We start from the raw sequence: 13752 nt of genomic DNA on the forward strand, positions 1-13752 counted from the left end.
CTTTAAGATGGTGCTTTTGATTCTTTTAGGAATATACCTGGAAGTGGGAGAGGACTTTCTCTTTGACTAGAAACTTTTGTCTTTGAACTTCCTGGTCTAAACATAGATCCCTCTCCGCTCTCACTCTGTATGTCTTTATCCTATCCAATTTTTCTTACTAATACTTAACTTGATATTATAATTTATGTATTTTTCTCTCATAGTAGAATGTTAATTCCATTAGATTAAGAACTTTGTTTTATCCACTGTTTTATCTTTAGAACTCATTTTTAATGCCTGTAACATAGTTCAGTGCAATCGCTCAGTCCTGTGCAACTCTTTGCAACCCCATGGACTGTAACATGCCAGGCTTCCCTGTCCATCACCAACTCCCGGAGCTTACTCAAACTCATGTCCATCCAGTTGGTGATACCATCCAACCATCTCATCTTCTGTCGTCCTCTTCTCCTCCTGCCTTCAATATTTCCCAGAATCAGGGTCTTTTCAAATGAGTCAGCCCCTCATATCAGGTGACCAAAGTATTGGAGTTTCAGCTTCAGTATCAGTCTTCATCTTCCGATGAAGATTCAGGACTGATTTCCTTTAGGATGGACTGGTTTGATCTCCTTGCAGTCCAAGGGACTCTCAAGAGTCTTCTCCAACACCACAGTTCAAAAGCATCGACTCTTCAGCTCTCAACTTTCTTTACAGTCCAACTCTCACATCCATACATGACTGCTGGAAAAACCATAGCTTTGGCTACACTGACCTTTGTCAGCAAAGTAACGTCTCTGCTTTTTAATATGCTGTCTAGGTTGGTCATAGCTTTTCTTCCAAGGAGCAAGCGTCTTTTAATTTCATGGCTGCAGTCACCATCTGCAGTGATTTTGAAGCCCAAGGAAATAAAGTCTCTCACTGTTGCCATTGTTTCCCATCTATTTGCCGTGAACCCATGATCTTAGTTTTTTGAATGTTGAGTTTTAAGCCAACTTTTCCCCTCTGCTCTTTCACTTTTGTCAAGAGGCTCTTTAGTTCTTCACTTTCTGCCATAAGGGTGGTGTCATCTGCATATTTTAGGTTTTTGATATTTCTCCTGGCAATCTTGATTCCAGCTTGTGCTTCATCCAGCCCTGCATTTCACATGATGTACTCTGCATGTGAGTTCAACAAACAGGATGGCAATATACATCCTTGACGTATTCCTTTGCCAATTTGGAATCAATCTGTTATTCCATGTGCATTTCTAACTGTTTCTTCTTGACCTGCATATAGATCTCTCAGGAGGCAGGTAAGGTGGTCTGGTATTCTCATCTCTTTAAGAAATTTTCACAGTTTGTTGTGATCCACATAGTCAAAGGCTTTGGCGTAGTCAAACCAGGAATCAAACCTGGGTCTCCCACACTGCGGGCAGACTCTTTCCTATCTGAGCCACCAGGGAAGCCCCTTAAACATAGCAGGTACTTAATAATAAAAATGGAAAGGATGAATAAATCGGATAAAGTGGAAAATTTGTAGTAAATGTGCCTGTATTTAAATATCTTTTTGTTGTTGTTTTTCTCATTTTTTCTCTTCCCCTTTCTATTTTCAGAATATGAGTGATGCTATGGCAGTATTGCACAAACTACAGACAGGCTTGGATGTAAATGTAAAATTCACTGGTGTTCGAGTGTTTGAATATACACCAGAATGCATAGTATTTGATCTTCTTGATATTCCTTTGTATCATGGATGGTTAGTGGACCCTCAGGTAAGTACAAAATCTTAAATTATATGAACACAAATATAGTAAAAATTTATTAATTTGGCAAAGGAATCTAGGTTTACATTTTCTGATATTTATATTTTTGTGCTTTTACATGGAATTAGCCACATTATGAGGTTAAGAGCACAGTCCTCTAGACTGCTAAATCTGCTCAAGACTTCTGACTATAATTTCATGGAGTTAGAGGCCAACTACAGAGCTGAGTGCACATCCTCACCAACACCTGTTATTGTCTTTGTTTTTGATTGTAGCCATCCTAGTAGGTGTAAAGTTGTATCTCATTGTGCATTTCTCTAATGACTAATGTTGTTGATTATCCTTCCATGTGCTTATTAGCCATTTGTATATCTTTAGAGAAATATCTGCAAATCTCTTGGCCATTTTTAATTGGGCTGTTTGTCTTTTTGTTACTGGGTTCTAAGAGTTTTTTCTATATTTATAATATATAAAGTATATACTTTTAGTACTTACATTTAGGAGTTTGATACATTTTGAGTTGATTTGTGTATGTGGTTTGGGGAAGGAATCCAACATTATTCTTTTGCATGTGGATATTCAGTTGTCTCAGTCTCATTTGTTGAAAAGATTATTCTTTCCCACAGTGAATTGTCTCGGCACTCAGAATGATCTTTGTGAAATAAACCCTCCCCTTTATCCCTGCACCCTACTCCTTTCATCAGAAGCCTCCACTGTAACTAGAATAAGATACAAAATCTTTTTTTTTTCAAGTTTTATTAGAGTATAGTTGATTTACAGTCTTGTGTTAGTTTCAGGTTTACAGGGAAGTGTAGTCAGTTATATTGTATCTGCTCCTTGTTAGATTCTTTTCCCATATAGGCCATTATAGAGTACTGAGTAAAGTTCTTTATACTATACAGCAGGCCCTTATTACTAATTTATTTATATAAAGTAGTGTAAATATGTCAGTCTCTCAGTCTCCCAATTTATCCCTCCTTCCCCTTCCAGCTCTGGTAATCGTAAGTTTGTTTCCTACATCTGTGACTCTCTTTCTGTTTTGTAAATAAGTCAATTTGTACCATTTTTTTTAGATTCCATGTATAAGTGATATAATATATCTGTTTCTATCTGACTTACTTCACTTAATATGGCAATCTCTGGGTTCATCCATGTTGTGCAGATGGCATTATTTCATTTTTTACAATAAGATATAAAAATCTTTATTAGAATTTTTATGATACACTGCATAATCTAAACTCTGCTTCCTGTCCAACTTCACTTCTTATATAATTCTGTCACCTTTTTACCGCCCTCCAACAACACCAGCTGCCTTGCTATTTTTGAGATATACAGAGCTCATTTCTAGCTCAGGTTTTCTTACTAGCTGATTGCCCACTGTGGAACACTGTTTTCCTGCCCGAACACATTGTTCTTCCAGATCTTTCCATTTCTGGTCTCCTCATTATTCAGGTCTTAGATCAAATATCATCTTATTAGAGAGGCTTCCCTTATTGAAATTAGTCACCTTCCTTTTCCCAAGTCATTATCTAGAATTGTTTATTTACTTGATTAACTGTCATCTCCCAGTAAAGAGTATGTTTTGTGAAGGCTAGGCTCTTATTGTTAAGAAGAGTGCTTGGCACATAGTAGATTCTCAGTAAATATTAACTGATGAAATGAACATTCATGTATGCATTACCTACAGAGACAGAGAGATCATATAGCAAAGATTTGGTAATGTTTCTTCATCCCTGTCCTTTGGTAAAAGTAACTGGTATTTCTGAGCAGTGAAAGGCTTGCAGTAGGCAGACATCTGTTTATTGATTTTGGCACTCTGACTCTTGAGAACATCACTGAAAAGTATAAACATGTCCAGCATCTGATTCCTCCAAGGTAAATCATGTTGTGTCCTGGCAAATGGCAATGCCAGGTAGCCTAGATTCTTGAGGAAAACGAACTTATGGCCTAAGGAACTTAATCAACTGGATTTAGATCATCCCTTCTGACTGTATGTGTAGCTGCATATTGTCTGGCAAAGAGTTGAATTCATATGCTTAAAGAAAAGTATACTCTAATGTAGGATACAAATTGTTCATCAGATTTTTCTGGTCTGCACAGTGGTTTTCAAACTCTTGGGCCTGAGAGTTGTGCTTTTTATCTGTTTTTACTTACTTGTTTCATGACTGAAGGACTCTAATGCTGAGAAAGAAAAAAGAACAAGGCAAAAGCTTAAAATCCATAGGCTTCTATGAAATACCTCTTCATACTGGCTGATTCTTTGTATTCTTTGAATATGTGTCCTGCAAATAATTATCTTGTAAATAAATGTGATTTTCTGGATGGTTCAGTTCAGGCACTCAGCCGTGTCCGACTCTTTGCGACCCCATGAATCGCAGCACGCCAGGCTTCCCTGTCCATCACCAACTCCCAGAGTTCACTCAAACTCATGTCCATAGAGTCGGTGATGCCATCCAGCCATCTCGTCCTCTGTCGTCCCCTTCTCCTCCTGCCCCTAATCCCTCCCAGCCTCAGGGTCTTTTCCAATGAGTCAACTCTTCACATGAGGTGGCCAAAGTACTGGAGTTTCAGCTTCAACATCAGTTCTGCCAATGAACACCCAGGACTGATCTCCTTTAGGATGGACTGGTTGGACCTCCTGCAGTCCAAGAGACTCTCAAGAGTCTTCTCCAACACCATAGTTCAAAAGCATCAATTCTTCGGTGCTCAGCTTTCTTCACAGTCCAACTCTCACATCCATACATGACCACAGGAAAAACAATAGTCTTGTCTAGATGGACCTTTGTTGGCAAAGTAACGTCTCTGTTCTTTAATATGCTATCTAGGTTAGTCATAACTTTCCTTCCAAGGTGTAAGCATCTTTTAATTTCATGGCTGCAGTCACCATCTGCAGTGATTTTGGATCCCCTCAAAATAAAGTCTTTCACTGTTTCCACTGTTTCCTCATCTATTTCACATGGAGTGTTGGGACCAGATGCCATGATCTTCGTTTTCTGAATGTTGAGCTTTAAGCCAACTTTTTCACTCTCCTATTTCACTTTCATCAAGAGGCTTTTTAGTTCCTCTTCACTTTGTGACATAAGAATGGTGTCATCTGCCTATCTGAGGTTATTGATATTTCTCCTGGCAATCTTGATTCCAGCTTGTGTTTCCTCCAGCTCAGCGTTTCTCATGATGTACTCTGCATATAAGTTAAATAAGCAGGGTGACAATACACAGCCTTGATGAACTCCTTTTCCTATTTGGAACCAGTCTGTTGTTCCATGCAGTTTTAACTGTTGCTCCCTGATCTGCATATAGATTTCTCAAGAGGCAGGTCAGGTGGTCTGGTATTCCCATCTCTTTCAGAATTTTCCAGTTTATTGTGATCCACACAGTCAAAGGCTTTGGCATAGTCAATAAAGCAGAAATAGATGTTTTTCTGGAACTCTCTTGCTTTTTCAATGCTCCAGTGGATGTTGGCAATTTGATCTCTGGTTTGTCTGCCTTTTCTGAAACCAGCTTGAACATCTGGAAGTTCACGGTTCACGTATTGCTGAAGCCTGGCTTGGAGAATTTTGAGCATTCCTTTCCTAGCGTGTGAGATGAGTGCAATTGTGCAGTAGTTTGAGCATTCTTTGGCATTGCCTTTCTTTGGGATTGGAGTGAAAACTGACCTTTTGCAGGCCTATGGCCACTGCTGAGTTTTCCAAATTTGCTGGCATATTGAGTGCAGCACTTTCACAGCATCATCTTACAGGATTTGAAACAGCTCAACTGGAATTCCATCACCTCCACTAGCTTTGTTCATAGTGATGCTTCCTAAGGCCCACTTAGGTGAGTGATCACACCATCATAATTATCTGGGTCGTGAAGCTCTTTTTTATACAGTTCTTCTGTGTATTCTTGCCACCTGTTCTTAATATCTTTTGCATCTGTTAGGTCCACACCATTTCTGTCCTTTATGGAGCCCATCTTTGCATGAAATGTTCCCTTGGTATATTTAATTTTCTTGAAGAGATCTCTAGTCTTTCCCATTCTGTTGTTTTCCTCTATTTCTTTGCATTGATCGCTGAGGAAGGCTTTCTTACCTCTCCTTGCTGTTCTTTGGAACTCTGCATTCAAATGGGAATATCTTTCCTTTTCGCTTCTCTTCTTTTCACAGTTATTTGAAAGGCCTCCTCAGACAGCCATTTTGCTTTTTTGCATTTCTTTTTCTTGGGGATGGTCTTGCTCCCTGTCTCCTGTACACTGTCACGAACCTCCGTCTATTGTTCATCAGGCACTCTATGAGATCTAGTCCCTTAAATCTATTTCTCACTTCTACTGTATAATCATAAGGGATTGGATTTGATTTGAATGGTCTAGTGGTTTTCCCTACTTTCTTCAATTTCAGTCTGAATTTGGCAATAAGGAGTTCATGATCTGAGCCACAGTCAGCTCCCGGTCTTGTTCTTGCTGACTGTATAGAGCTTCTCCATCTTTGGCTGCAAAGAATAAAATCAGTCTGATTTTGGTGTTGACCATCTGGTGATGTCCATGTGTAGAGTCTTCTCTTGTGTTATTGGAAGAGGGTGTTTGCTATGACCAGTGTGTTTCTTGGCAAAACTCTATTAGCCTTTGCCATGCTTCATTTTGTACTCCAAGGCCAAATTTGCCTGTTACTCCAGGCATTTCTTGACTTCCTACTTTTGTATTCCAGTTCCTTATAATGAAAAGGACATCTTTTTTGGGTGTTAGTTCTAAAAGGTCTTGTAGGTCTTCATAGAACTGTTCAACTTAAGCTTCTTCAGCATTATTGGTTGGGGCATAGGCTTGGATTATGGTGATATTGAATGGTTTGCCTTGGAAACGAACAGAGATCATTCTGTCATTTTTGAGATTGCATCCAGGTACTGCATTTTGGACTCTTTTGTTGACCATCATGGCTTCTCCATTTCTTTGAAGGGATTCCTGCCCATGGTAGTAGATATAATGGTCGTCTGAGTTAAATTCACCCATTCCAGTTCATTTTAGTTGCTGATACCTAGAATGCCGTCATTCACTCTTGCCATCTCCTGTTTGACCACTTCCAATTTGCCTTGATTCATGGACCTAACATTCCAGGTTCCTATCCAATATTGCTCTGTACAGCTTCAGACCTTGCTTCTGTTATCAGTCACGTCCACAACTGGGTATTGTTTTTGCTTTGGCTCCATCCCTTCGTTCTCTCTGGAGTTATTTCTCCAAGGATCTCCAGTAGCGTATTGGACACCTGCCGACCTGGGGAGTTCATCTTTCAGTGTCCTATCTTTTTACCCTTTCATACTTTTCATGGGATTCTCAAGGCAAGAATACTGAAGTGGTTTGCCATTCCCTTCTCCAGTGGATTACATTCTGTCAGACCTCTCCACCATGACCCAGCTGTCTTGGGTGGCCCCACACAGCATGGCTTAGTTTCATTTAGACAGACTGTGGTCCATGTGATCAGATTGGCTAGTTTTCTGTGATTATGGTTTCAGTGTGTCTGCCCTCTAATGCTCTCTCACAACACCTACCCTCTTACTTGGGTTTCTCTTACCTTGGACGTGGGGTATCTCTTCATGGCTGCTCCAGCAAAGCGCAGCTGCTGCTCCTTACCTTGGATGAGGGGTATCTCCTCTCAGCTGCCGCCCCGACCTTGGGCGTGTGGTAGCTCATCTTGACCACCACCCCTGACTTCGGGCATGGGGTAGCTCGTCTTGGCCGCTCCTGCGCCATTTCAGCTTGGTGCTCTTGGTCGCTGCCCCAGGTGGAACTAATTCAGCCACTGAGAACGTATTTCTCCATTATTGGTAATTAATTCTTGAAGTGCAACTTTGGAAGCCAGATGATAGTGAAAATCATACATTCAGTGTACTGAAAGAAGACAAATGCTAGCCTATTTCCTGTTCCCAGAAAAATTATCTCTCAACAATGGAGAGAAATAAAATCATTTGTAAGATTGGCTACATCTTTTTAAAAAATATTTATTTATTTATTTGTCTGTGCCAAGTCTTAGATGTGGAATCTTTAGTTGGAGCATCAGTTCAGTTCAGTTGCTCAGTCGTGTCTGACTCTTTGCGACCCCATAAATTGCAGCACACCAGGCCTCCCTGTCCATCACCAACTCCCGGAGTTCACTCAGACTCACGTCCATCAAGTCAGTGATGCCATACAGCCATCTCATCCTCTGTCGTCCCCTTCTCCTCCTGCCCCCAATCTCTCCCAACATCAGAGTCTTTTCCAATGAGTCAACTCTTCGCATGAGGTGGCCAAAGTACTGGAGTTTCAGCTTTAGCATCATTCCTTCCAAAGAAATCCCGAGGCTCATCTCCTTTAGAATGAACTGGTTGGATCTCCTTGCAGTCCAAGGGACTTTCAAGAGTCTTCAACCCCACAGTTCAAAAGCATCAATTCTTCAGCACTCAGCTTTCTTCACAGTCCAACTCTCACATCCATACATGACCACTGGAAAAACCATATTCTTGACTAGACAGACCTTTATTCACCAAAGTAATGTCTCTGCATGTGGGATCTAGTTCCCTGACCAGGGATCTAACCTGGGCTCCCTGTGTTGAGTTGCAGTCTTAGCCACTGAACTACCAGGGAAGTCCCTAAAGTGATTTTAGATTAATTGAATTAAGATAGTTTGCTGCCAGTAGACCATTATTTATGGAAATTTTGAGCAAGGATTTTGAAAAGAGAGAAAGTGATCCCGGATGGAAGAGTGAGTGGCGAGAAAATAACATGATAAATGTAAATCATTGTTGACTATATTAAATAATAACATCATCTTTTACAGTTTAAAAACATTAGCATATGCAAAAATAATAATATAAGCTGGGAGAAGGGTAAAGTTTTCTAAGGCCCTAGAATTAGTTGATCAAGAAGAGAATATTAAGTTCTAAGTTTGATATGATTATGGGTCGATATTATAGTTCTTATAACTTCTCTGTCCAATATAGTAGCCAAATATGGCTAGTTAAATTTAATTAAATATTTACTTCCTATGTTTCACTAGACACACTTTAAATTGCTCAGTAGCCACCTGTGACTAGTGGATATCTTACTGCCCAACAAAGATTTAGAATATTTCCATTATTATAGCATGTGCTGATGGATAATGCTACTTTAGAGTAACCATGGAAAGAATAGAAAACATAGTAGGTAACTTCTGGATTAGTAAAAGGGGGAAGTTTAATCCAAAAAGAAGAAAGGAGAGGTAAAGAAATGTAGAGCTGATGGGAAAGAGAGAACAGTAGATTTAATATATTCAGATATATGAATAATTGTAATAATATCAATAGGACTAAATGCTCTAGTTAAAAGTCAGTGATTCTGAGGTCAGATTAAAAAATATATATTTGCTGTTAGAAGAGACATATATAAAATAGTCTGAAGTTAAACAGAGTGATTATAAATAAAAAAAGAGATAAAAGAGATGCCATACATTGCTAATCAAAAGAAAACTGATGTATCAATAGTAATATCAGAAAGAATAGACTTTTGAGTCAAAAAGCATTACTAATGACAGAATGTTTAATTTTCTAAGAAGATATAATCATTTCAAATGTGTATGTGTCCGGAGACACCTGGAAAATAAATACTCTGATTGACTGTTTATTCCTTGAACTCATGGGAATCACCGCAGAGAGTAAAGGTCAGTGTTTAACAATGGAAAACAGAATTTGTATGCAACTAATAACATAAGCTCCATGTACATAAAGCAGAATTTAATAAGAAATAAATTTGTCATACTGGAAGCTTTTATAGTACTTTTCACTGTAATTGATAGAAGCAGAAAAGATAACCTAATAAACGTATATTCTTTTCAAAAAATTAATGAACTTTTTATTTTTGACTAATTCTAGATTTACAGGAAATTTGCAAAGATAGTATTCAGAATTCCCATACATTCTTCACCCAATTTCTCCTACTCTTACATGACCATAATACATGTGTCAAAACTTAGAGATTTAATGTTGGTACATTACTATTAACTATATTACAGTTCTCACATTTCACTAGTTTTTTCACTAATTCTTTTTATATTCCAGAATCCAATCCAGAGTATTATATTGCACTTTAATCATTGTATCTTCATTGTCTACCCTTGTCTATGCTGCTTTCTCAGCCTTTCCTTGTTTTCTGTGAACCTGACTATCCATTCTTTTTATGTACTAATGATATCTATAAAACTTGACCTCAGTTCAGTTCAATTCAGTTCAGTCGCCCAGTCGTGTCCGACTCTGTGACCCCATGAATCGCAGTACGCCAGGCCTCCCTGTCCATCACCAACTCCCAGAGTTCAGTTAAACTCACATCCATCAAGTCGGTGATGCCGTATAGCCATCTCATCCTCTGTCATACCCTTCTTCTCCTGCCCCCAATCCCTCCCAGCATCAGAGTCTTTTCCAATAAGTCAACTCTTCGCATGAGGTGGCCAAAGTATTGGAGTTTCAGCTATAGCATAATTCCTTCCAAAGAACACCCAGGGCTGATCTCCTTTAGAATGGACTGGTTGGATCTCCTTGCAGTTCAAAGGACTCTCAAGAGTCTTCTCCAACACCACGCTTCAAAAGCATCAATTCTTTGGTGCTCAGCTTTCTTCACAGTCCAGCTCTCATCCATATATGACTACTGGAAAAACCATGGCCTTGACTAGACAGACCTTTGTTGGCAAAGTAATGTCTCTGCTTTTGAATATGCTGTCTAGGTTGGTCATAACTTTTCTTCCAAGGAGTAAGCGTCTTTTAATTTCATGGCTGCAGTCACCATCTGCAGTGATTTTGGAGCCCCCAAAAATAAAGTCTGACACTGTTTCCGCTGTTTCCCCATCTATTTCCCATGAAGTGATGGGACCAGATGCCATGATCTTCGTTTTCTGAATGTTGAGCTTTAAGCCAACTTTTTCACTCTCCTCTTTCACTTTCATCAACTTGACCTAATGCTGTTATAAAGCCAAGTGTCAGCAAATTTGTAAGGATTTAAAATAAACGAAGTGTAAAATAGTCTCTGACCACAATGTAATTAATCTAGAAATCAGTAGAGAAAATCAGTAGAGACTGTTTGAGTCAAACACTCATAATGAAACAAAGTGTATTTTAAACTACACAGCAGCTAAATCTTTATCAAAATTTGTGAGATTTAGCTAAAAATTTTTAAAGCCCTAAAAGTCATATGTTAAGGAATAGTAAAAGACTGAAAATTAATGAACTATTTATTTATCCTAAGAGCAAAAGTATTAAAATAGAAAATAAATATATAATAAAGAAGATTAGCAAAGCTAAAATTCTTCAAAACAGGCTTGAAGAAACACTTCAAAAAATGGATACCCAAATGACCTGTGAACATATGAACTAGTCATCAGAGAAATGCAAATTAAAATCAAAATACACACTTCAGAATGGCTAACGTTTAGAAGTCTGAGAATACTAATGTTGGAGAAGATATACAATATAGAGAATTTTCATACCATGCTAATGATAACATAAACTGACTACCTCCTTTGGAAAGCAGTTGAGAGTTATCTAGTAAAGTTGAAGATAAGACTCAGGAATTTGACAAGGCAGATTTGCTAGAGAAAATCTAGATTTTTGAAACAGGATAAATGTACAAAGAATGTTCATAGCAGTGTTGTTTGTCATCACCCCAAACTGAAAGCAACTTGAATATTCATCAAAAGATGAATGAATAACTGTTATATTCATACTATGGAATGCTATAGTACAATGAAAACAAAGAACAGCTTCTTATCACTACATACACTTACTTAGTATATTATATATTTGCTAATATATTTATTCACTGCTTAGTCTTCAGTTTCTCTAATAGCACCTGGTACATAGTAGTACATAAAAGACATCCAAATGAGTTAATTGATAAAATAGTAATTAATGTAGAGATTCTGCCTATGAAAAGTTGAAATCTTTGTATTGTCCATCACTAGTCTATAGACGTACAACTGATTTTTATATATTGATCATGTATTATTCTAGGTGTGTTTACATGGATTTCTTAGGATTGAAAATTCAGTACTTTGGAAAGACTTAATGAAGTTGAACACTAAAGATAGTTGTTATAATCAGTAAAGATGTTCCAAAAAATAATGAAAATCTAAAGAGATTATACTCTCAAACTGCTTCTTAAGGCCCTAAGTTTTCATTTTAAATAAATTAAAACTGGAAGGCATATTCTTGTGTTGTTTACATAGAATCATAGCCAAAAGATCCACTTTCAAAGAAACAGCCTTATTTTGGCTGTGCGTCAGAAGGTTGACAAGTGAATACAGTTGTGTTTCAAGTTAACATGAAATGTTTAAGATATGTATATAACATTTTCCACAGTTCTCTGCTTTAACTTATTCAATTAACTTATCTTCAGCCAACCATTAGTACACTTGCATGATTAAGAGGCTTTTACCACCCTTAAATTTTGCAGAAATAGAGGAAATAAATTATAGCCTAAAGAAGTTGTTCTCAAACTTTGCTATACAGCAGTGGAATGAAAACTTAGATACTTGAGAAACAACTTGAGTCTCGAAATCTTTTAACTTTTTAAAACACTCTCTGTTTAAAAACTACTGTTCTTACTGTTACTTGTGCAAATCTGTCGGTTCTTGTGGTATTCAAGAAGATCATTTGGATATGGAAAGAAACTATTGCCCCTCTTATTTTTTATTTCATTATATAAATTTATGTTAATATATTAATTAAGTACATGTAAATAACTTACAAATATATTTTAGGAATGGGAGTGAAATCAAAGTAAGTTGTTTAGACAGCAGAAATCTGTTTTTCTTCAGTAGTCAAAGCAAAGTATAATGGAAGGAGAGTAGAGATGCCCAGTTTTATTGTCCTATACTTTAAAACTTTGAATTTATTTTTCTGCCTTACCTCCACAGACAAAATAAGAATCATGAGGCAAATATTTTCCCTTAAGAATATATATTAACTTTCCTTTAAGGAAGTAACATTAGTTATGTTTACTTGTATCTCCAGTATACTTTGCTAGGGAACTAAGTAATAAAATGGGAAAACCTTATTAACCCATAAATTACCATCTTTTAGATTTGCCTTGCTTTAAATACAAAACATTTGTTTTTTCAATTAAAAGAAATGTGATTGTCTTAATTTTCTTCCTGAAATAGATTACTTTTTAAATTTTAATCACTTAAATACATCTTTACAATCTTCAGAAATAAAATTGTATATAATAATTCCATTTTATAATTTTTTGCATAATTGAAATATAGCTAAGCAGTATTTTTCATACTATGCTATAGAGAGCTATAAACAAATTTGAAAACTGTTGGATGTTGGTTTTAGTGATTAATTTTTTTCATCAGTAATAATTTTAAATTTAGTATTGTATTAGAATGAAAGCCTCAAGAGTGATGTGAGTTTTTTTGTAACTGTTTTTATAATAACTTTATGATGATTAGTGAGACAGTCATTTGTTTTCTAGATTGATGACATTGTAAAAGCTGTTGGTAACTGCAGCTACAACCAACTAGTGGAGAAGATCATCTCTTGTAAGCAGTCAGAAAATAGTGAGCTGGTTAGTGAAGGTGGGTGAGTGCTGCTAATACCTGACTTATTCTTGCAGACTAACTTGTCTTATAATTTAATATCTTTTAAATGTCTTAAATACAACTTCTAAAAATAAAAGTGATGCTACCTGTGGGAATTAAAAGAAGTAATTATTTTTAAAAAAGAAGTAATTATTCATAAAGGTGCCAGTGAAAGGTTTTTCCTAGAACGCCTTTTACTTGCCTTGTAAAATCAGGTCTGGATTCTAATAAAAGTCTTTGGAATCACTTGCTATCTTTGATATGGCCAATTACCAGGGGTTACTGATAATTGCTCTTTTAAAAAAGGGTTATTATTTGGGAGTACTGAGGGAACTTTATAATTCATCTTGAACATTTTAGTTGACTGAGTGAGATGTGTGTTATGGTACTCATGTTCATTTTAGTAGAGCTCTGCCTTACATTTCAGTACAGTATAGTATGTTAAAGTTCTGTTCTGGATCAGAGTACACTCTTGATCATCAGT

At 37.1% G+C, this 13752-nt stretch overlaps 1 protein-coding gene across 2 annotated transcripts in view; it reads left to right on the forward strand.

The window, feature by feature from the left end:
- FAM63B (family with sequence similarity 63 member B) overlaps positions 1-13752 on the forward strand; it is an 81690-nt gene that overhangs the window by 38460 nt on the left and 29478 nt on the right. For both annotated transcript variants that reach the window (XR_001918679.1, XM_013967109.2), the window contains exons 4-5: positions 1568-1726; positions 13163-13265. Coding sequence is in view for 1 of the 2 variants with exons in the window: in XM_013967109.2 (XP_013822563.2) it covers positions 1568-1726; positions 13163-13265 (262 nt within the window). In the remaining variant the exon portion in view is untranslated. The remainder of the gene's footprint in view (positions 1-1567; positions 1727-13162; positions 13266-13752) is intronic.

This window comes from Capra hircus, chromosome 10, assembly GCF_001704415.2.
Source record: "Capra hircus breed San Clemente chromosome 10, ASM170441v1, whole genome shotgun sequence".
Classification (NCBI taxonomy): Eukaryota; Metazoa; Chordata; class Mammalia; order Artiodactyla; family Bovidae; genus Capra; species Capra hircus.